The sequence below is a fragment of the Antennarius striatus genome, chromosome 17, assembly GCF_040054535.1.
Source record: "Antennarius striatus isolate MH-2024 chromosome 17, ASM4005453v1, whole genome shotgun sequence".
In the NCBI taxonomy this organism is placed as follows: Eukaryota; Metazoa; Chordata; class Actinopteri; order Lophiiformes; family Antennariidae; genus Antennarius; species Antennarius striatus.
In genome coordinates this window covers 8846189-8869094 of record NC_090792.1, presented here as the reverse complement: position 1 = coordinate 8869094, position 22906 = coordinate 8846189, and the positions used below count along the sequence as shown (strand labels likewise).

At 43.6% G+C, this 22906-nt stretch overlaps 2 protein-coding genes across 3 annotated transcripts; one reads left to right on the top strand and one right to left on the bottom strand.

Moving 5' to 3' along the window:
- Window positions 1–127: 127 nt before the first annotated feature.
- LOC137610661 (kelch-like protein 28) lies at window positions 128–7566 on the bottom strand. Its single transcript, XM_068338387.1, has 6 exons — window positions 7432–7566; window positions 6358–6618; window positions 5623–6260; window positions 5098–5541; window positions 3558–3766; window positions 128–3454 (listed from the first exon to the last, which is right to left on the bottom strand). The coding sequence occupies exons 2-6, from the start codon at window positions 6616–6618 to the stop codon at window positions 3291–3293; spliced, it is 1716 nt and encodes a 571-aa protein (XP_068194488.1). The 5' UTR covers window positions 7432–7566; the 3' UTR covers window positions 128–3290.
- Window positions 7567–10580: 3014 nt separating this feature from the next.
- Window positions 10581–22858, top strand: LOC137611023 (TOG array regulator of axonemal microtubules protein 1). 2 transcript variants are annotated; one of them, XM_068338980.1, is made up of 23 exons: window positions 10581–10702; window positions 11778–12931; window positions 14456–14522; window positions 15524–15652; window positions 15789–16067; window positions 16173–16459; window positions 16570–16796; window positions 16910–17010; window positions 17111–17275; window positions 17361–17426; window positions 17653–17804; window positions 17888–18059; window positions 18163–18399; window positions 18631–18754; window positions 19022–19127; window positions 19323–19558; window positions 19673–19831; window positions 20487–20613; window positions 20689–20804; window positions 20914–21106; window positions 21227–21446; window positions 21537–21623; window positions 21708–22858. In XM_068338980.1, the coding sequence occupies exons 2-23, from the start codon at window positions 11915–11917 to the stop codon at window positions 21959–21961; spliced, it is 4521 nt and encodes a 1506-aa protein (XP_068195081.1). In that variant the 5' UTR covers window positions 10581–10702; window positions 11778–11914; the 3' UTR covers window positions 21962–22858. The 2 variants fall into 2 exon arrangements, with proteins under 2 accessions (XP_068195081.1, XP_068195080.1); XM_068338979.1 differs by having other exon boundaries at window positions 17635–17804.
- The last annotated feature ends 48 nt before the right edge of the window (window positions 22859–22906 follow it).

Sequence of the window (22906 nt, the reverse complement as noted above, 5' to 3'; positions counted from 1 at the left end):
GCTTGTGCTCTGTATGGATGCGGAGTCACAGAAAAGCAAACGGAACCTTTTAAGGCAGGCATTTATTTTAAACTGGGCACAACTGCACCACACAAACTGACTAAAATGTATGTAAAATGTTTTCAATCAAAACATGATCAGTCGTGAAAAGCTACTTTTTCTACGCCTAATATTATCTTGTACTTCCAGTATTAATCCACAGGATATAAAAATCAAGGTCGTCACCTTACTCCAAACGCATAATGGTAAATGTAAAAGAAGCAAAGCAGTCGTTTGGCAAACATTGACATCAGTTTCAAAGGATTTATCAATCAGACACAAACAGAGTGGCAGTCCGCTGCAGACCAGGTGTTAGTCATCCATCTACTTTCTCTGAAAAAGCACTTTGGTGAGAGTGGTGGTAAAAACATGACATTAGTTAGGCCATAATAAGACTATACCAACTACTTTAACATCCCTTCTTTTGCAGATTCACGTTTACAGATCAGCATCTTTCCAAAAATGCATTATAGTACTAGTAATCACTTGGACAGAACGCTGACTGCAGCAGCACAAATGTACGCCTGCGTGATTTGTGCCACGGCTGCTAAATGACAAATTCTAGAACGGTAGACAAAAACATAAGCAAATAAAATCAAGTTACACAACTTAGACAAAACAATTTTAAATGCAGAAAAAAAATAGGCCTGGATAACTGCATTATTTTATCAAAATAAATCTGCATTCAAAATAAGAGTATTTTATATGGTGATGCAAATAATTTGCAAACCAAATGTCTCACCAGTGATACCCTGACCAATTTGCAAGGCAAATGTAATTAAAGGTCTCATCGTAGGTAACTGTGTACATGATCACTTTACAAACAGTATGTGTAGTGTATAAGGGTAAAGTGGAAGATGACCCATCTGGTGTTTACAAGACTTTTTATGAGAGTAAAACAATAAGCTATCAAATTTAGCCACAAATACATTGTGACAAATCCATCTGAATCTGCTAAACATAAAAATTATGTTTTTAAAAAACATTAATGATACAAGAGGTCAGGTAGGATGAGTCGGGAGTCAGTGGTACAGGATGGATGCTGCATCGGACGTCCACATCATCCAACACGGTGAATCAGACATGTCTTGTGGGGTTGTTACAGCGACATCAAATGCCTTGGCTTTTGAAAGACACAAACACTAACACATCCACAGAGAGAACAGAAGTTGTATTATTGCATTACCTAAATGCCATCATCCTAAATTAAATCATATTTACAAATTACAATATGTATCAAATAGTTTGGTAAGTGCAATGCAGAACTTGGTTGAAGTTTCCACTTATGTGCAAACATCAGTGCACAAAGCAACTCAGACTAGACTTGAACAGTGACTCATAAAAACCACGCCTAGTCTCTCCAGTCTGGTGCCCCCTCTATTGCTGGCAGGGCTTAGCCTGCCTAACATCCTACTCAGGGGAAAGACCCTTCGACACACACCGGGGAGCACTCTGGTTTTTTCTCTCAGGACACAAAACGGTTAATGAGAAGAAATTCTCTCAGCATGAGAAGCCATTCCCAGCACTGTGGGCTGTTGGTGCTTCACCTGAAGCAGTGAAGGGACGACTTCAAACCTGAGCTTACAAGCAAGACCATGGGTCACATCACGCCACAAGCCTTCCACAGTGTGTTTGCTTACTTTTAATTCCAAAAATCAGCTGCAATTCACCGAGGGGTCGCTAGTGAGGAGGTCGTCAATGACGGGGAGTGAACGGCACTAAATGGAAAAAATTACTGTATGTTCACCTACTGTGAAACAAAAAAACCCAGCAAACCACCTCAGTTTGTGTAAATTAAGTATTGATTGTATATCAGTGAAGAAATTAAAACATAGTAAAAAAAATTTATAATTTTATTCCTCTTACATGGAAGGCATTTTTTCTAACAATGCCCCAGCAGTCTACTGATGGTTACTTGAGGGGTTTCATCCAATCCTAAAGACCATCTACGGAGTCAAAAAGAAACTACAGATGCTTTTGAAGTGGAAATGAGTGAATATCTGAAGTTTTGAAGAGAGTACCATCTCTGGATTAGCAGAATTTCTGTGGTCACATGCTTTGTGGTGGTGCTCAGGGTGATTTTGCACTAACTACATGCTCATAACCTGCAAAGGTGAAAGAGGCAAAAAGAATGCTCACCAGGACCCATTTGACTGTTCTTTTTTAAAAAAAAGAAGAGGCATAGCACAAACTCAAGTTTCAAACTGCAGTAGCATTGACTTTATCTTTCTGTTGGACTTTTTATTGCATGGTGTGGGTGACTACATGTCTCTATTTCAATGCATATGTGCGAAATAAGCATCTAATGCATTAATGTAGCAGAGGATGAACAGAAGTTCACCTAATTAAGTGAGGCAACAGACAAACAGCTGAATCCTGAATCCTAAATATAGCACCAGTTGGTATTGTATACAGACCAAAGGGTGGAAAACGGACCAATGACTGCTGAGAACGAGGAGTTCACCATGACCTTGAGAAGATGGGAATGGAGAAGACGGTGGTGTTTGGATGGACGTGACTACAGAACAAAATAGGGACAATCAGTCAGGATAACACACACACACACACACACACACACACACACACACACACACTAAACTATTTACAGGAGAAGGCAGCCCTTTTAGAGAAAATATAGATTCCAACTTCTCTTTTTTGTGAAGCACTGATTTTGAAGCAGAACACCTGCGTTGCTGAGCATCAGTTCTGCACAGACATGTAACAAACAAGCCTATCTGACATGCATGTACACTTCAAGCATACACATACATACACACATACGTAATCAAACAAATACATCAGCAAACTGCAGTGTTCTATAAAACATGAACACATTGTTCCAGTTGCAGCACGGAAATTAAAAAAAGAAAGTGCTAAATAAAATTAATAACACACAGACAAAAAAAACAAAAACAGAAAACACAATGTCTGCAAAAATAACAGTTTGAAACAAAGGTGACAGGTTTGCTTCCAAGATCCTCTGGGAAATGGCTCAGAGTCCTCATTGTGGTCCAGCAGCAGCAGAGCGGTCGTCTCCCCCACCCAGAACTTACGCATCTCCAGAACCACACCTGTGGTTGCCCTCTGGCCACCCATCCAGCCTGGCACATCCCCCCCACCCAGGAGCCTCCCACTCCTCTGGGCTCTTCTGCACCTGGGAGGTGAACGTGGGGACGGAAGAGGAGACAACAAAAAAGAAAAGTCTTTGTGTCTAAGTTCACTTATTGGGTCCTAGCAGGCTGGGCCATGGGTCAAAGGGCGGTCAGGCCAAAGTTACAACGACAGTACAACATGCCGCTTGAGTCCAACCAGCTGTCTGAGATGGGGTCGTAGCGCTGGACAGTGTTCAGGTAGGATGACCCCGAGTGACCTCCCACCACATAGAGGTAGTTGTCCACGATGGCAGAACCCACACCTGCAAGATAAGTCCACACTCACACTCACGTACCCAGCGACATGCATTTCTCAATCCTGTAGACTTTAGCTCATCCTTTAGCTGAGGCGTGACGTAAACTCACCAGTGCGTGGCTCATTCATTGGTCGACAGGCTGTCCACTGGTTCTGGTGTGGGTCATACCTCTCAATGCTGGACAGGTGCGACACTCCATTGTGTCCGCCCACCACAAAGATAAAGCCTAGTATGACACCTACTCCAAAGTTGATCCTCTTGTCTGCCATGGGGGCTACCATTTCCCAGGCATCCTTGCTGGGGTCGTACCGTTCCACGCTGTCGGAGCAGGACCAACAGAACACACGATTAAAAAAAAAAAAAAATCCAAACGTAAACTCATGTGATCTACCAGCCTCCTGCAGTTACTTAAATCATAATAGTCCCCACCTGTGCCGTGTTATCAAATAACTGTAAGTAGGTGAGAAAATCCATAACTGGATTTTTAAATTACATCCATACAACTGAAACTATGGTGGTCTACGTCTATTAATACTAAAAACTTGTTTCAGAAAATCATCTAAATGTTGTTAGTTCTATGCAATATGTTGTTATATGTCTCAAACATAAGAAAACTTTTCCTTTAAAGAAGCATTTTGGAGTACATTTCACATGCAATCTCAATTCAAAAATGCAGAACTAAGTCAGACTGATCTTGTTTTATAGTTTAAACTAAACTGATCTATTTAGTCTGACCACACACACACACCTAGTGGAACCAGCTACAAGTCTGGTGAAATACTAAATTTGACCTATCAACCAAACCCCTCGACAGCACCTGGAACAGTTTATCAAGGATTGTTTTGCAAAATGTGATGACATAGAAGACATTAGGGAAGGGGAAAAAAATCGGTCCCAAAAGACTGTCTGTCCAAACACATTCTCTCGAGGGGCTTCAGGAGTCAAAGAAACAAGCAACAGAAAAACTACCCTCTAGAGAGCCATGGCAACAACAGAGGTCTAACCAGCAACACACCGTCAGGCATCTTCTCACTGAAACTTCATTAAGCACTTCGATTATAACTCCTCTTCACTCATTAACAGGACTCTACCCATTTTTTTCAGCAACTCTTAACATGCTTCACTTGATTGCCAATTCTATGACATAACCGAGACCTTGAGAGAAAAAGCCAGGTTAGATCTATGAGAGACGTTTTTCACTGAGTTCATAGGCTATTTATAAAGGTGTGGCTGAGCACCACGACAGTGTTACTCGAGTCAAAGGTCATCTGTAGGAGCAAAGAAAGCTTGGCTGCATGTTTAAACCTGTGTGGGAGTCTGCAGCCTCGTAGGAAGGAGAGACATCCCACACCACACATAGAAAATGAGCATCTAAAGACCGACTCAGTCCTGTGATTGATGCTGGGAAATCTACTGAACAAGAAGATTATATCTCCTCATGCAATCTAGCCTTGAACACATTGCTGTCAAAATACTACACACATTGAACATTTTCTGCATCCATAAATGAGTGTGAAACCATTAAGCTTTGGAACATTTATACAAGTTCACTATTTGATCACATAAAGTTCCTCATCACTTACATTAAACATATCATGGCTTACAGTATGAAACACAATAAAGATCATATCCACTCTTGGTGGTCGTACCTGTTCATATGGGCCGGACCGTAGCCTCCAATAGCATACACCATGCCATCGAGCACAGCGGTGGCAAAGCAGCTACGGGACTTGGTCATGGGCGCCACAGGCTGCCACTCCTTCAGCTTGGGGACATATTTCTCGACTGACTGGAGGTAATACTGGCCATCGTAGCCTCCAAGGGCATAAAGCTCACCGGCCAGGACCACCACCCCGAGCGTGCTGCGGCACTCGGCCATAGGCTCCACTGAAGACCAAGTGTTACTTTCGGCGTCCCAGCTCTCGACTGTGCTCTCGTGTCTCCGATAGCTAATGCCCTGTCGCATGTGTGTAGCAATGCCTCCCACAACGTACACCTTGTGGTCTAGTACCGCCACTCCAAATTCATATCGAGGTACACTGAGAGGAGCCAGTCCTATCCAAGAATCCGTCTGAGGGAAATACATTTCCGTGCTGTAAAGAGAGAGACAAGTTTAGCAAGTTGCATTTCTTCAACATTTCTTAAAATTATTACCTATATATTTCCAGTATTACCTTTCTAATGTTGCAAAGAGTCCAGCCTTTCCTCCTACAGCAAGTAGCATCTTGGGAGCACATCTGGGCCGTGCTGACAGTACAGTCTGATAGGAGAGACGGTGCTCAGGCATAAAATGATACTTAAGGGCCTCGTTGAGAAGGTGCTTGCATGCGTGGTCATCTCGTATAAGGTGGTTGGCTTCGTATAGGCGGGTGAGAAACTTTACACTGAGGAGCGGAAGGCGAACACAGTGCAGTAGCTGAGCCAGGTGCTGCTGTCTCTCGGTTACATCATACTTGATCCATGATTCCAGGGCGTAAAATACAGTCTCTTCTGTGACAACCTTAAGGCAGTCATTGGAAACGATTTCATCCAATTCTGCCCTTGTTAGTTCAAAAAATCCCTCTGTTTGACAAACCTCCTCGAAGTTCTCGCAAATGAACTTCGTTGCAGCCAGGCACAGATCATGACAGCCATAAGTCTCTGCAAAGCGGGAAATGCCAATGCAGTTTCCAGCATCCAGCTGACTTTCTAAGAAGGAGCAGCACTCCTTAAGTACCAACTTAACCTGGAGTAAGTTGGCAGCCGGCAGCAGAGATTCCACTGTTTCCTGGGAGATAAACACTGTGCCAGTGTAAGCATACTCTACAATGGCCTAGAATGGAAGAAATAAAGAGTTACACATGCAATAACTAATGTACAATTACTTAATGAGTGTAGCTAACACGGTATCTTGCAATCTCCAGGCATACCTGCAATGCCGTTTCATCAATGCACTGGAATTCCACCTCAGAAGTCTCCTTTTCCGAGAGGTTACCCGTGAACATGGCCTTGAAGTAAGGGCTGATGCTGGCCAGCACTACTTTGTGGGCATGGATCTTGACATCACCCACACGCAGGACAATGTCACATAGTTCATGATCCTGCCGCAAGAGCTGGAGGCCCTGCAGCAGCTGTTCTGAGTGGGGTCGTTTCAGACTGGCAAACATATAGGACTGGTCCTGCTGGTCCATCTGAGAACAGGAATCCACATATAGAGTTGAGAGTTTAAATCAAAGTTACTGATTTTTCTGATTAACATGAAAAAGACCATCAACAAACAGGCATTCGGTTTAGTCTGGCGCTACAAGCTGATCAGCGAACATGGGCCTGTGGAAAATGACGTAAATAGATGTGTTCAGAAAACATGCGTGGACAGCATGGTGTATTCAGGGATGTTAGAGACGACTCGTAGTTAGCAGGATATTTTGATGCAGCCATAGGCTTAAGAATCCTTACCGGTTTAATCCAACGTTAACGATGACCGCTAATCAACCACAAGTTAATGGCTAGAAATTACTCACGTTTTATCTTATGATAAACACAAGTACCGACGTGCAGCCGTGCATTAAGGCTTTATTTAATTTAGTCACAATCTGTGATAACAACAACTTGATTTTGGGCCTTGGTTTAATCTTTATTCGGAACGTAAACTCGGCAGCTCCCTTTTAGCTTGAACTCAGCAGACAGTTGTGTCGCGGGATACTAACACTGTACAACACATTACCAGCCTGGCTTCTGCAGGAACAGACATCCACAGATAGCATGTTTATTTTACTATCAACATTTACGCCAAAAACTGCATCATCATCACTGTTTGCCTTCAGAAATGCACAGTGTCTCACTACACTGCAGTCAGCGAAGGTTAGCTGCTAAAAATAAACACGGTTACTGTGGCTAGCTGCATCATTGATTGATATACAGTAACATGGCTGACAGACTCGAAACGTGACGTTTTAGCTTGCTTAAAATAACAATTGTATATCGATAAATTAGAAAAAATTTACCTGTAACCTATAGTCCGTCTCCACTGCCGCCGTAATGAACGATTTTTCCCGTGGCGGAGCTCAGCTGAGACGGGTAAGAACCTGGAGCGGCGATCAGGAAAATAACCTAGTTTCTAGCTAGCCACTAAGCTGCTACTGAGGAGCTCTTATACAGTACTAACAACCATTCAGAGTAGCACACCCACTTCCGGTCTCTTCAAAATAAAATATCGTTCTGCTTCCGCGTCAGTGTACCAAGAAAATAAGAGCAGTATCTGTGCTCGTATCCGCACCACATTTGTGGTGACATGCCCCAAAGCTGGATCTGTTTGGGTCAGTTGTCAGTGACATGTCAGTGAAAACGAGCTGTTTATGTTTTACTACGACGAGTTTGTCGGTAGCCTCACAGCAAGAGGAATCTGTGTTCGATTCCTTTCCTTTCTGTGTGGTGTTTTTACGTTCTTCAAGTGTCTGTGTGGGTTCTCTCCTGGTTCTCTTGCTTCCTCCCACCACCAAATACATGAAAGCGGATCATTGCATGAGCGAGTACATGAGTGGCTGTCAATCTACAGTATGTGTAGTCCTGCCCTGCTGGCGCGGCATCTGGGGTGTACCCCTCCTTTTGCCCTAGCCAGCTGAGATAGGCTCCAGCAGACCCCTGACCTGCAAGGCGGATCAACAGCTTCAAGTAGATGGACGGAGGGATGATTACATCCCGCAAAGCGGTGAAGTGTTGTAATTGTCAGTGTTTGTGTGTTCATCCGTCCGTTGTACACCAAATATCTTCACAACCGTTGCAAATATAAAGATGAAAGAAAATGCATGTTACTCGGGCAGCAAAGGCGATGAAAATGAGATGATGACTTTGACCCTAAGAAAACTAGGTCACGGTCAAATTTCAACTCTTGTACTCATAGTGGATTTTTGGAAGGCAGTCACGTGATACCAAACACGCATTCTATTGGCTGACAGCATCCGGAAGTGCGCTACATTCTGTGCCTTCTGTGACACACAAAAGTGCTTTAAACAGTGGTATGGGGGGGGGGGGTCATAAACATTTAACCCTAGAGAACCCACACCATTTATCTTTACAGGAACATTATGTGGGTTATACCACAGACCGAATTGACCATATAGAACACATTTCTGAAGATTTTTTTCAGAACAATTATAGGTTTTATTATTATTTTATTATTATTTTATTACTAGTTTGGAGAGATCACTTTCTGTCGTAGTCACATGACTGTCGCATGGTCATGATACCAGGATGTCGAGTATACGTCGCTTAGGGACTCAACGAGTTACAATCAGACATAAAGCTTTATAACGAAGAGACAGGGACATTCAAAGCGCTCGACACCGGTGTCACCGTGAGGCCTCTCGGGTTGAATTACCGTAAATAATAAGATAAATAGTTTGTCGCTCTGTCGCGGAATTCGTTAATCGTGTGTGGTTCCTGGAACGCATCAACCACGAGGAACGACGGCGCACTGAATACCTTTTTAGGTACACATCTCTGAAACCTGATGAGATATAATCGCAAAACAAAAAGGAACATTTTCAGGAAGCCAGAGGCTCAAAAATGTGTAGGTCAGGGTAAAATGTTGAATTTAGCGGTGTCGCGGGATGTTGCAGTGTCTGAATGCCTTGTTTCTATTGGTGTAAGCACCCAATGTCATTTAACCAATATGTGTTTATGAGCAATGGAGCTAGCTCCTGCCCTGCTCTAATGCTATGTTATTAACATTTTATATTTTATATTCAAAGTGTACCGCCGCTGTATCCGCCGTAGCGGGTCACGGGGAGCTGGAGCCTATCCCAGCTGGCATAGGGCGTGAGGCGGGGGACACTCCGGGCACGACGCCACTGCACCGCGGAGCCACATACAAAGACGCACACACAAACTCACTCCTACGGGCAATTTGGGACCAGCCAATCAACCTGAATCACATGCGTTTGGATGTGGGAGGAATTTTATAATGATAATGTTAAATAAAATTGAAAAGAGTACAAAATAATAATAAAATAATTCTGGCACTATTTCTTGTGATTATTTCTACTGCTGCCACTATTGAAGCAGTTTTAGCCACAATAACACACACTTCCTAATGCCGGGGTAGGGACAGCTGGCAACTACGTCATTCACACTCAGTTCGTATAAATTCAAATACAGTAATTTGTGTGTGTGTGTGTGTGTGTGTGTGTGTGTGTGTGTGTGTGTGTGTGTGTGTGTGTGTGTGTGTGTGTGTGTGTGTGTGTGTGTTTAAGGTAGCATCAGGAATACGTATACTGTATTTTTATTTGAGCTGGCATTTCCTCCAGGGTGTACCCCGCCTTTGGCCAGACCTGTGATCCCCAACAGGATTGGGATTATCTCGTCTACAAGAAAATGGATGGATGAGAAAACACTTTGACTAAGTCACAGAGAATTCAGACGGACACAGATTCTATTATAGTGTGTTTGCTTATTATTACTGTATGTTCATGTGTTCTAATGTTTATTGGCTTTGAAACAAATCCATGATTTTGTCGTCTTGGTGAAATTTCCAAATAAATTAACAATATTAACTGTTTAATTTAAATGTCATTTATGACTACATCTATTGATAGCGTTTTTAAAAAATTATTTTCTGACCAAGTAAATACTAATGCATGGCTTTCTTTGGGATTGTAAAAAAAAAATATTAGTACAGTAAGCAATAATACATCATGTCGTGCTCATAACGAGATTTGTATTTTAATTAGATTTAATTACATTAGTTGTCTCAAAATTGAGTCTATCTTGGTCTCAAGTGATCTGCTGTCTTTTATTCCTGTGTTTCCATGAGGGAAACCGTGGATGAATGAATGGAGAACTTATTTTATTATAGGACATGTTTAGATCTTTGCGCCATCAGTAAATGTAGTATCCTCAGTATATGTAGCCGCTATGTCATGGTGTCAAACCTTAGAAATCAGATCAATAAATATTCTCATCGCTATTCGGGTCGAATGTCGCTGCTCCGTGCGGTGATGACCTCCTGCAGGAGTCCGGCTTCGCGTCACCATGGAAGCGTCGGGTTTGCTACATTCGCCATTTTGCTGCTTGGATGTGTGTGTGTGTGTGTGTGTGTTTGTGTGTGTGTGTGTGTGTGTGTGTGTGTGTGTGTGTGTGTGTGTGTGTGTGTGTGGGCTCCTCTCTGAGAGAGTACCTTCCGTGGCTTCCACAGATTCTACACGCCATACAGCGGTTACACCGAGAGAGGAGGTGCCTGGAGCCGGAGCAGTGTGCCGACATGGACGTCTGGACGCCGTAAGTCGACATAACGTTACCGACGAGTTGGACCGAACAACACCTCGGGAGGCAGCTCTACTCCTCCGCCGTGGTTCTAACTTTGCTAGCAGTCGAAACTAGAGCACTCAATGTAGCGGCGAGTTAGCTTAGCAACCCGTCTGTGGCGTTTAGTCAGCGAGCATTAGTTCGTTATAGCGGTGGCTAATTAACGGAACCGGGAACGTAGTCACGGATTGACCGTGAAGACGCGCTTTGACGTCATAAAACACACGTCACACAAATGAATGTGACGGATCCTCAAACTAACGGGAGCCTAAGTTCCAGCAGGGGACGACCGACCTATTGATCACTAATGTGCTCTATCGGCCACAAGTGGTCGTGTCCAACCACGCAGTAGAGATCGATCGTGATGCGCTGCCTCGCATGGACACGACGTGACGGCATTATAACGCTCTAATGTCGCGTCGATTTCACTGTAACTACACGGGAAGTGTTCGTTGCTGTGCATGACATGAAAATGGTGTAAACACCAGGAATGCACGCCTGCAGGCTTTTAAAGGATTAATTATAATAATAATAATAATAATAATAATAATAATAATAATAATTAAAATAATAATAATTAAAATAATAATTATAATAATTATAATAATAATTATTAGTACTATTAAAAGTAGATTTGGATGGGTTAGTCCAGGTTACTCACGGAAAAGGACAAGTATTTGTTCCACATTTGGAATATAAACACAATTAATCATTCTAAAGGTAGATATTATTTCTTCATTCTTTAAGTGGTGTTATTTAAAATCTTTTGCTGACATTTGATTAGTTTCCATGATTGTGTTGGATTTGTCTCAAATGACGATTTGCTTGCTCAGTATATTTTACTCAACATTTTGAACTCATCTCCCATTCTTCCCGTGACGTTTATTTTAATTATTATTCTTAAATGTGGAAAATTGACCTGTCATATAGGTAATCATAAAGAATTGTGAGCAACGGGAAGAGTTTCTCACTCTCTCTTCAGTTAAATGCACCTCCGGTGGGAGATTCTGGGTATCTCATGCTTCCTTTATATGTTCTGCATTCACAGCTTGACAAACAGTTGAGGAATTTTCCATCGTCAGACACAATGAAAGGACAGAATAAAGAGGAATATTATAGTCCTCATAGGATTGCGTCTGCATCTTTGGATTCCCAGATCTGACCACGTCCTTAAGACCATCAATAATGATCCCTGGGCTGATCCCTCAGGAGTTACACGAACGACTGCTGGACCTGAAGAATTACCAAAATAGGACTAATGGGGTGGAAGAGCTCAAAAGCATCCTTTCAGAAGTGGACATGAAATCAGTCCCATCTCGGAGTATTGAGGAGTTCATCAATTTTCTTGTGCGACTTCTGGATGACAGCAATTTTAAAGTACTGTATGGTACCTTACAAGTCTTAAACCTGCTCATTCAGAAGCTTCAGGCAGGTGTTGACAAATATTTCAAGCAAATAGTCTCAGTGACTCTGAAGGTTCTAGGAGACACTCGAACGGTCACCAGAAATGAATACCTGAATGTGTTCAGGCAGCTGATGAAAACTGTTGAACCACAAAAAGTACTGGACCTCATCACCGGCAACTTGAAACACAAGAATTCGAGGGTACGGGAAGATGTTCTCACCATCATTTTGGCAGCTATGCTCACTCATCCTCGGAAGGAGTTCAACGTACCTAAACTTTGTTTTGAGGTCGCACCTTGTCTCGTAGACAGCAAACGGAAAGTCCGCTATGCCACTCTTGAGCTGTTTGCTGTTTTTGATTATTGCCTTGACATGGGGAAGAAGCAACCTCTAATGAAAGCTGTGGATATGGTGGAGCTCAACGAGGACGCAGAGGGTCTCATGGCAGCGGTACAAGCCAGAAGAGCGAGGCACATCCTTCCAAAACTCTCCTCAGATGGGACGGTGGAGTACGGCTTGGTGGTACCCAAACTGGGACAGTGGTGTTCCCCGCATTCTGGAGCGGATCTGGACTGGGTGATGAATGGCGGTCGGATAAGCAGCGCCAGGAGCCACAGAACTGAACCGGACTGCGACCCGTTTCATGGCTGTGGTTCTTTGACTGATGACGTTCCGCATCAGCGGAGGATTGTCAGCGCTGGGAAAGGGAAGAACAAACTACCCTGGGAGATGTTCAGCGTCTCCACCCCTGAGAACAACCAGCGGTGTAGCACCCCCAGTGGAAAGTACTCTGAACAGGTGAGCAATGTTGACCTTTATCTGTTGTGAAAATCAAGCCGTTGTGGAACCTTACAAGATTTATTCACGTTTATTTAATTTATGAATAAGATGTACGGCACAGGGATGATAATCTGCTGTATGTATTTAAGTTCATTTATCCTGACAGCAGATAGAAACCTTGTCCTTGTGATTGTCATTGGTTAACAGTAGCTAAGCAACTGTTGATTCTTCAAGTGGTATTAATCATAATGACTTTGAAAGGACAAAGCTGCTCACTGGACAGGCAGTTATGTTGATTTTCCCTCAGTCAGTCATTAAGTGTAGGCATGAAGAAGAAGGTCCTTTTTGGTGTGTTTCTGTTTCCTGTCTCCCTTTAGGAGTCACTTCATTTGTGACGATCTGAGCTCCTCACATACATTTGTCTCCTGTTAGAATTAGTATTTATTTAAACCAACTAAGTCACACCCACGGACACCAGCCCCCGCCCCCCTCCATACCGAAGAAACACTAGAGGTCGATCTCTCAAGAGTGTTCAGGGCCTTTCATGATTAATTTAAATCTGTTACCCCCCCTTCAATCAGCCTTTGCTTGTGTGCTTTTTTGATTGCCTCTCCTTCATCAGGAACGTATTGTCCAGATAGGATGTAATACAAATGGGAATAATGATTGTTCTGCCATTTTTAGAACTTGTGCTCTCCGTTGGCAGGGCAGAGATAGACTAAACTGTACGACTGAATGTGTGAGAGACGCCTCACTATCACCGACACTATTCCTGGCAGAAATATCACCAGTGACTCATTTCCCTGAACAGTGACATTGTTGCTTCAGAGATTAACATCCTCTGACATTAAAGCAGGTCTTATTATAATGAGGATCATCCTTACACTCTCAAGCTTTGTAGTGTTGAAGGATAGATATTTATGATTTGCCAAACACACGCTCTATTCTGATTATGTCCACTATGTGAGACGAGGAGCATCATTGTTCTGGAAACTATTATCCAGAGCCTCCACATGGAAAACCGTGTTTACAGCAGTCTCTGTTTCCCAGCAGCCACATCCCCGCATGGTTACCAATGGCGGCGTGAAAAATGGGAGTTTGTATCACCGGGATGTGTTGGTAAACAAATTATTTACAGCTCTAGTGTCAATCACACCAGACGCTCCCTTGATGAGTGTCGATTATAAATGCATTCAGTAGAAATCACCTCAACGTCACAGTCTCTGAAAGGCAGAGGTGAATGTACTGAAGCGTGAATGTGTCTACAGTCTCTCTAGACTTGATTTGTCTGTTAACAACACCAACATCACAGGTTGTTAAAATTTAATCAGAGGAGAAGTTAATGTGTGTATTCCTTTTGGTGTGTTTATAACCTAAATGCTTTTCTCCAGTCGGAGCAGACTAATTATCTACTACATCTCTTTGTTTGGGCCTCCGGATGGAATTAATGTTAGACTTTTGTTTGTTTAAGCATTTGTTTGTTTATTTTAACTTAAAGTGTAATTTTTGCTATTATAAGAAAGAATTTTCTTTCTTCTTCAGGTGGCCGGTGAGGACTTCCTCCCCCTGTCCAGGAAGCTGAGTCCAGAGACCTACGTACCCAGTTTCAGTACGAGCCAACATTTCCTTTTCACTCACATTTATTCCGTACGAGGTGATGAGTACAGTTGACTGATTGTCACGGTGAACTCAAATTAGAACTCAAATTAGAGCTGCTTTAAATTGGATTAGCATGCTGAGTCAGGGGAGTCACTGCACCACATGTCAACAGAAGCCCTGACATCTCTCTTCAGACTTGTTTTCTAGCTATAGGTTAGATTCATATTTACTATATTTACAGTTCTGCTAACTTCTGGACTGCCTTCCTCTTTAATTCCTTCTGGTATGCTTGCTGTGATTTTGTGAAGTGAAATGCCACAAGCATTCCCATTGGTTTGAATTGTTACATATCCATCCGATTTGCCAATCTGTTAATGAAAAAGCCAAAGTTATTTGGTCTTCCTGTTTATGGAAAATATGTTGCGAAATGGAGTTGACATAATTTTAGATAATTCTTGATGACAATAATAGAAATTAGGTCCCTAAACCTCCTGAAATTTTCTCAGTGTTTAGATAATTCACATAATGGATCATTTTGACTTAAAATGGGGTAAAACAGTGGGTATCGTTGTTGCTTCACAGATCCTGGATTTGATTCCACCTGGGGCATTTCTGAGCAGGGTTTTAATGCTGTCTCTGGGTTCTCTGGCTTCTTCCCACCACCAAAAACATGCAGCTTAGCTGAACTGGTCACAATAAAATTGTCCATGAGTGTGAGAGTGTACTGTTGTGACCTTAAGATGAGCTGGCGTCTCATCAGGAGTGTAGCCTGCCTCTCGCCTGTAGTTAGCTGGGACAGGGTCCAGCAGACGGTTTTTGAGAAAATTAAAGGCTTTTAGGTGCGCCTTATAGTGTGGAAAATACTGTAAATAACAATTATCCCTTGGAGTTTATGGAGACTGTTTTGTTCCCGGGACTTCTGCAGATGTAATGCAAAGAAAGAAAAAAGTTATATTATGGAATAGTTATTGCTGTAGAGGTTATGTAATTGTTGTGTGATGTGGTTTCTAGGCTCTGCAGAGCCTCAGAAGTCACAGTCCTCCAGAAGACAGGCGTCTCCTGCAGCCCTCAGAAGAAGTGGAAGCCTCAACTTAGACCCGGACATCTTCAAAACCACCAGTTTAACTGACACAGATGTTGGTGAGGACACTGCAGCTCAAAACCATGCTTATTTTTCACAAATGTCCATTCCTTGAAATACATTTTACTACTCAAGCAGATAAAATCAGGGGATATTGAAACATGTGACGTATTTCTTCCTCACTCTGTCTGACAGTGGCACCCAAAGGACGCATGCTCTCCAGGAACCCCAGTGTTGAGCGCACATTTTCCCTACCATCAAACCCCACCCCATCCTCTGCCTCCTCTTCCTCCTCCTTCCTGCTGCCCTCCTACCCATTGGCTACACTTCCAGGGGGCATTCTGACGCCCACATTGTCCCGCCGGTGCGCAGACTCGTCCCTCTCTACGTCCAACACGTGGCCCAACAAGAAAGAGTCCAGCCCTCATCAGAGAGACAGCAGCCCCTGGAGAGACACCGCCAGCACAGCAAAGGGTAATCAACACATGGAAGAGGATGTGTGAATTCTCCGCTTAGCTCGGCCTGTGGTCTTTCTCACATCATCAGTTTTCTTCCTCTCCCTGTTGTAACCGCCATCAGGAGATGATCTTTGGAGCAGATGTTCTCCACGGCCTCTTCGTGCCTCCCTTGTGAGTTCTTCCTCCACTTCTTCATTCCGCCGGGCCCTGAGCAGCACCAGGGCAACCCTGTCTGTCTCACCAGTCACCCCCACAGCAGAGCATGTTCAGTTTCATAATGGCCAGCAGTCCCACGCACCAGGCAGCCCTCAGAGTTACCAGCTAGAGAAGAGCCTGCATCTGGACTTTGACGATGGCGTCAGTGCAGTGCAAGCTCCTCAAGAGGATGATCCTCTGGACATGCAGGAGGTAGATGAAGTACAACAGGAGGCACAGCCTGAAGGTTCAGATGGATGAAGTTTGCCTCTTGTGATAACAGCTAATGGCTGATGGTAATGTTTTTTTTATGTTGCTCACAGATGCTGAACTCCTTGCGCTTTTTGCGAAACAGCGCTGCCAAGAAGAGGGCGAAAGCGAGCGGCAACAGTTCAGAGCTAGATCTGGACAGCCCCGACTCAGCCGTGAGGTTGGATCTGGCTCTGGACTCGTCTACACAAACCCCTCCAATGCTCACCAGCTCAGCCAGTGAGAGTGGTCTGTCCAGTCTGAGCTCAGGCGCTAACACCAGATTCAATGGCAAAACCAGGTGAAGGATCTGCTTTCTGTAGTTTATTTAGTAAAAAATGTGGGGGGGGTTTTGAACATATTGAAGTGGTATGTACACATACTGTATAACTAACTTATCTCCTCTGTCAACAGCTCTGGAAACTCGTCCTTTTCAGGAGTGAAACGTCACGTTGCTCGAGTGCCTTCTTCGAAACTGAGGTCCTCCGTGTCCATGGACTTCAGCAGCCTTCAAGGTATGAAAGGGACAATTTGGTTTTGGTTGATCTCTTCTATTGTTTTGTTCATCTCATTTATTTAGATTGGTTTGTTTTGTGGTTTGTTTTTTTTTCCAAGGATTGGGTCTGAGGAATGAAGTATCTTCAGAAGTGGGCGTCATTGGGCAGAGAGTCATCTACTCCAATGGAACAATCAAAAGCGAGGAAGAGGCACCAGGAATGCCCCCTCCTCTGCTCAGACCAGCTGCCCGTGAATCATTTAGAGCTCTGAAGCCTGCTAAAGGTCAGAAAAATAGAGCTGAACTCTCTCCAGGATTTACCCACCAACAGTATTGTGTAATAAATCCTGTCCTCTCACTGGTTCTTAGGATCTCAGGGCCACAGCAGCAGGAGCTCAACAGCCACAGACAAACCTGAGGGAGTTGTTGGAAGAGGTCAATCTCATCTTTAATTTTGTTGTACAGTATTCTGTTTAATTTAAAAGGTGTTTCTATACTATTTCAAGAAAGAGGCTTGCATGATTCCCAAGTGCCTGTCCAGTTACTGATTATTTCAGCAGTCTATTTTATGCCCTCCTCTCTGATTGCACATTTATGTTAACTGCTTTAGTTCCCCTGGTTAACACACTCTCATGCTGCTCAGGTATGTTTGGCCCTACAGAGTCCCCCAGCTTTCCAGGAGTTTCCTTGTCACTTGATCAAGGCAGTCCTGTGTCCAAACCGTCCACTGATCCCTCATCAGGCAACTACAGCGACGCACTGCCTGGCAGTCACAGAGACAGTGATGACAGCCCACTTCCAAATGATGTGAAGGTCAGTCAGACTTAATCCAGTGTTAAATCAGGGTTCATCATGTGACTTTTCAGTGTCCCACCTGATGTGCATTCTCTGTGCAGCTACGGCTGAAGAACTCAAGGACCAGCCGAGACCTGACGTGGCTGCAGAGTCTAGATCAACAAGAGGGGCGGTTCAGTCAAGGGGAAAAAGCACAAGAAAAGATCCGCCATCGGGTCAGACAGATGCTCTCTGCCTCCCCCACAGAGGACAGCAGAGGCTTACTGTTCAAAGGTAAGCGGAAGATTCCAGCTCGTTCTACACTTGTCGGTTTGTTGGTTACATTTAAGCTTTTCCAAGGTTTTCTCTAGCTTGATTTAGATTTTCTCTGATACAGAGCTGCACCTGAATGGCAGCACACTGACATCCCCCAAAGCAGACCCTCTGGCGGATGAGCTCTCTATCAGCCCCACCAGTTCGGTCAGCCCGTCAGGACCTCAAAGCCCCACCAAGAGTTTCACTCCGCCCCACCAGCCTAGCCCTCCCGCAGTTCCTCCCACCACCAAGAACCTTTCCCGTCTCAGGAGGGCCCCCAGCCTCAGCAGGACCCGACCGTCTCTGTCCCACAGCTCTGGTTGGTGGATTTAAAACTTTCATCTCCCTGCTGCTCCCGTGTCTGCAGTAACAAATGATAACAGCTTTAGCAGGTCGTTGTTTATAGAAAATCAAACTGTGACATGCGCGGCGATGTCTTGTTCTCACTGTTACTTATGCATCACCGCCCACACATACAGTTTATTTCACACCGATAGAGATTAACTTAAAACTACAGCCGTGTCTGTGTGCTGTCTGGTGGATCGTTTAGACGAGCTGTCGCCTGCTGCCACCGCACACAAGAAAAACCCAGCGGAGCCTCTGGAGCTGTGTCCGATTGCCAAGCCTGACCTGGCTCTGATGCAGAGCTTCGACCTCCTCAACTCTGAAAACTGGTGAGAACACGTAGATACGACAGGTCACAGCATCTCAGTCCCCCAGTCCTGTGATGAATAGATCCATCAAACCGAGAACTCACAGTAAAATGGCACCATGTATAGAATATGAAAGGAATAATCAACTAGGAAAGTATTCCATCACTGTTTTTCTAAATATTGTGAAATCTTTTACTTTTTAAGGAGCCATCGTTCGTTTATGTCACTCTTTACAGGAACCACAAATTTGTCCAATCTAAAAAGTAACTTTTTCTTTTTTAACTTTAGGGAGAAGAAGATCGAGGGAATGACGCTGGTCCGCAGTCTGGCTCTTTACCACTCAGACTCACTCCATGGCCGGCTTCATGATATCTGCTTGGCTCTCATTCAGGAGGTAGCGGAGCTGCTTATATAGCTCTCTCTGATTGACATATGACATGTTTGTTTTGTTAGATTTCACTACTTCACCCTGATTTTTACAGTGACATCTAATTTCATCTAATAGATCACTATCTACCTCTTCTGCCTACTGCTTTACACTGGAAGTATCCTGTTAACGTGATATATTAATGTTGTCCGTCTCATTCAGGTGAAAAACCTGCGGTCGGGAGTGTCCAGGTTTGCAGTCTGTACGTTGGGCGATCTGTTCACCCACATGCACAAAGCGATGGACCTGGAGCTGGAGGGGACGGTCAAAGCTTTGCTGCAGAAATCTGCAGAGATAAACTCCTTCATCAAGCAAGATGTGAACGGTGCGTTGGACAGCATGGTGCAGCACTGCACCCCCACCCGGGGCATCAGCGCTTTACTCTCAGGTGGACTCAGGTCAGTATTTAGTAGTCTAAATACACAACAAATTACTGAAAACTTTCTGGGTATTTTCAGACTTTTATTCATACCTCATACTGTTCATGGGTTTGTTTTCCCATCTACTTACAGCCACATCAATGCAGTGGTGAGAAATTGCATGGCTCAGCATCTGGTTGCTCTGGTAGAGAAGGTTGGTCCCATCCGTCTCCTCTCTGGAGGAACAGAGCTCACCGACAGGATCTTGCCTGCAGTCACCAAACTCGCGCAAGACTCCTCGCAGGAGGCCAGGTATGTAAACACACCATGATTTTAGTTTTCACTTCGACTTTTCACACGTGGGAGTCAGTTGGTCTCACTTGTGTTTAAACACAAACAGTAGGTGGGTCTACCAGCTGATTCACAAATGATCCTCATCACACCTCGTGTGAACAGCAGGTAAACTGCAAATGAGGAGAGAAGAAGACAAAAATGTGTTTGAATAGCAAAAATAAATCATTTCACCACACCCATCCTACACAGTTTAACTGAAATGTGATCAGATCAAATGCTGAGTAAATAAAAATGTTAAGTACAACAAAAGTAAATTACAATTTGTCTTTTAGCTTATTGCATTCCTTTATTTTATTATAAAGGAACAATGATCCATTCCTCTGTTTCAGTCCCTTAGCAGGTCTTGAAAAAAAGTTGAGGCGATCTGTTCAACTGAGGTGTTTCAAAGTCGTAAAGACATTGTTAGTCGACTGCAGTACAACAGTGTTTCGCAATGCATTATAATGATAAAGCCCAAAATTCTGGGCAGAGCATGATTTTCTTTTGCCACAAAAGAATATTTAACCAGAGGTGCAGCAGCTTACACCTCTCTGATATCTGCAGAGCCAAAGATAACCTCGCCTCTGAGTTCTATGTGGCTCAGCATTCATATTTAAGCTGGCTCCACCTGCAGGTACTTTGGGCGACAAATGCTGCTCTGCCTCTCATCCCATCCGGACTTCGACAAGATCCTGGAGAAATATATCCTCACCAAAGACCTGCCGACTGTCAGAGATATCGTCTTCACCCTCAAGACAAAGGTGAGTTGTTGTTTTTTTTCTGTTTTTTGCTGAAGATCTTACTGTCATCTTACTATAGATTATTTTGTTACCAAGGGTCTTGAAGAGATGCCCCAAGATACCCAGTCAGCCAGAGGCAGACGCTCCGTGAAGGGCAGTGGTACCGTCAGGGCCTCCTCTCTTACCAGGGAACCTCTCAACCAGACCAACAGGTGGGGGGAAATAAATACCAGCCACTGTTTCACAAGCTGCATAATAGACGTGAAAAGCACTCCGTTCATCCACCTTAATTAACAGTTTAATGTGTTGCATCAACCACAGGGAGTCTAACAGTCATTACAGCCGTAGATCTCAAACACTCAAATATCAGAGTGTTGCTGACAAGGCCGAATACGTCAAGCAGATCTCAGGTCTGCTGGGTTCAAAGGACTTCAGGGAGAGGATCAAGGGAATCGACCAGCTAACAGCCGACTGTCAGCAAAACCCCAACATCGTCATCAATAGTATATTCCCCGTAAGTTTTTAAAATACCATCAGTATTTGTGCTTCGTCACAGTTCTGTCTTCCTGTTGTGCAGTTTCATTGTGAAAACGTCCCCAAACTCTTTTGTCTACTTCTGGTTTCTTGTCTTTAGGTGTTCGATGCTTTCAGGGCCAGATTGCAGGAGTCCAACAGTAAGGTCAACCTGTACGCCCTGGAGTCTCTGCAGAAAATCATCCACTTGTTGAAGAACAATTTGTCTCAAGTGGTCAACATCCTGGTCCCAGCAGTCGTGGACAATCACCTCAACTCCAAGAACAACACCATCTATTCTGCTGCTATTGGAGCAATTAATGCACTAATTTTACATCTCGGTACTCACTTTAAGCATTTAGGTATTCCTGCTAAAGGTGATAATAGAGGACCTGTCTTTGACTCTATGACTCTCTCTGCCTCCTCAACAGATAACTTACTTCTTCTTCAGCCATTCTGCACCAAGGCTCAGTTTTTAAATGGAAAAGCAAAGGTGGACCTGGTGGAAAAGGTTGCAGGTACTTTAATAAGTGAATGGTAGGGCTTAATTCTCAGCGTTCATGTTGGTTTGCATGTCTGACCAGCCCCCTTTTCTTCTCCAGATCTGGCGACAGAGCTCTACCCTCGTAAACCCCGGATAGTCGAGCAGAAGGTGCTGCCCTTGCTTTGGCACCTCCTGGGCACCTCTACCCACAGCGGCACCATCCACGGTCGAGGTGGTAGCGTGAGGGCGGCTACTGCTAACCTGTGCCAAGCCCTTTATTCCCAGATGGGACAAAGCCTGCTTGACTGTGCCGCCTCTCAGCCTGCCAACGTCCATAAAAGTTTAAATGAGGTGCTGAGGACCTCATCCTAAAGGGTAGAGTCGGAACACATCCAAATGTTGGAAGAACATTAACACTGACCTTACTTGAAGACAGAGATGTTCTACATTTCTTGCAGTGCCTGCACTTTTATATCAATAAAGAGAAAGTCCTTAAACTTTAGGAGCTTTTATTCTTATCTCAGTGAGATTTCCTCTGGTACAGAAAGGAGCATGGACAATAATAACATCAGGTCTTACACGTACTCCACCTGCTCTCTTCGCACTTTGAAAACGTAACTCAATATTGTGACAGACTTCATGAGTTTTACATTTCGAAACGCCGTGATTGTCAATAGTTTGTGTCACAAACGAGAAACAAATCAGACATTATTGCAGAATGTAAAATTAAAATCCACAAAAATCATGGAAGAAGACAGGGACCTGGGAAAGTGTATATTTTTGCTGTGTCATTAAATGTGATGTGATATTTTGAAAATGTCCCATACAGTTTTGAAGATTTGTGAAATGATATTAATAATAGGACAAAATATTTCTGTACAGCTCATTTGTGTATTTGCACAGTATTAGTTTAATCTGTAATCGTATGCTGTATGATGACACATTTTATAATTTATCGAGTGTGACCTCTTGATGATGTGCTGATTTGGTACCTTTTGTTTTTTTTGCATGACTACATTTTACTGGCAGGATCAAAACTGTATATTTTTGTAAAGAGATCTATATGTATACTGATGCCTACATCGACATTTGGTTTGCACAAACTCCCCCGTGTGCGAGCGGCGTGAAAAAAGCAGTTGCCTGAGCAGCAGACGTGATTCTGTCTCAGTATCGTGCCAGTCTTCAAGTAGCCTCTTTTGACTCATCTGTTGTTAAATTATATATTATTTGTGAACAAAAGCAAAGACAGACTGACTAATAAAGTGTTTTATTTCTGTAAAAATATTTAAAGTTTATTATGTGGAATTAGAAGTGGAG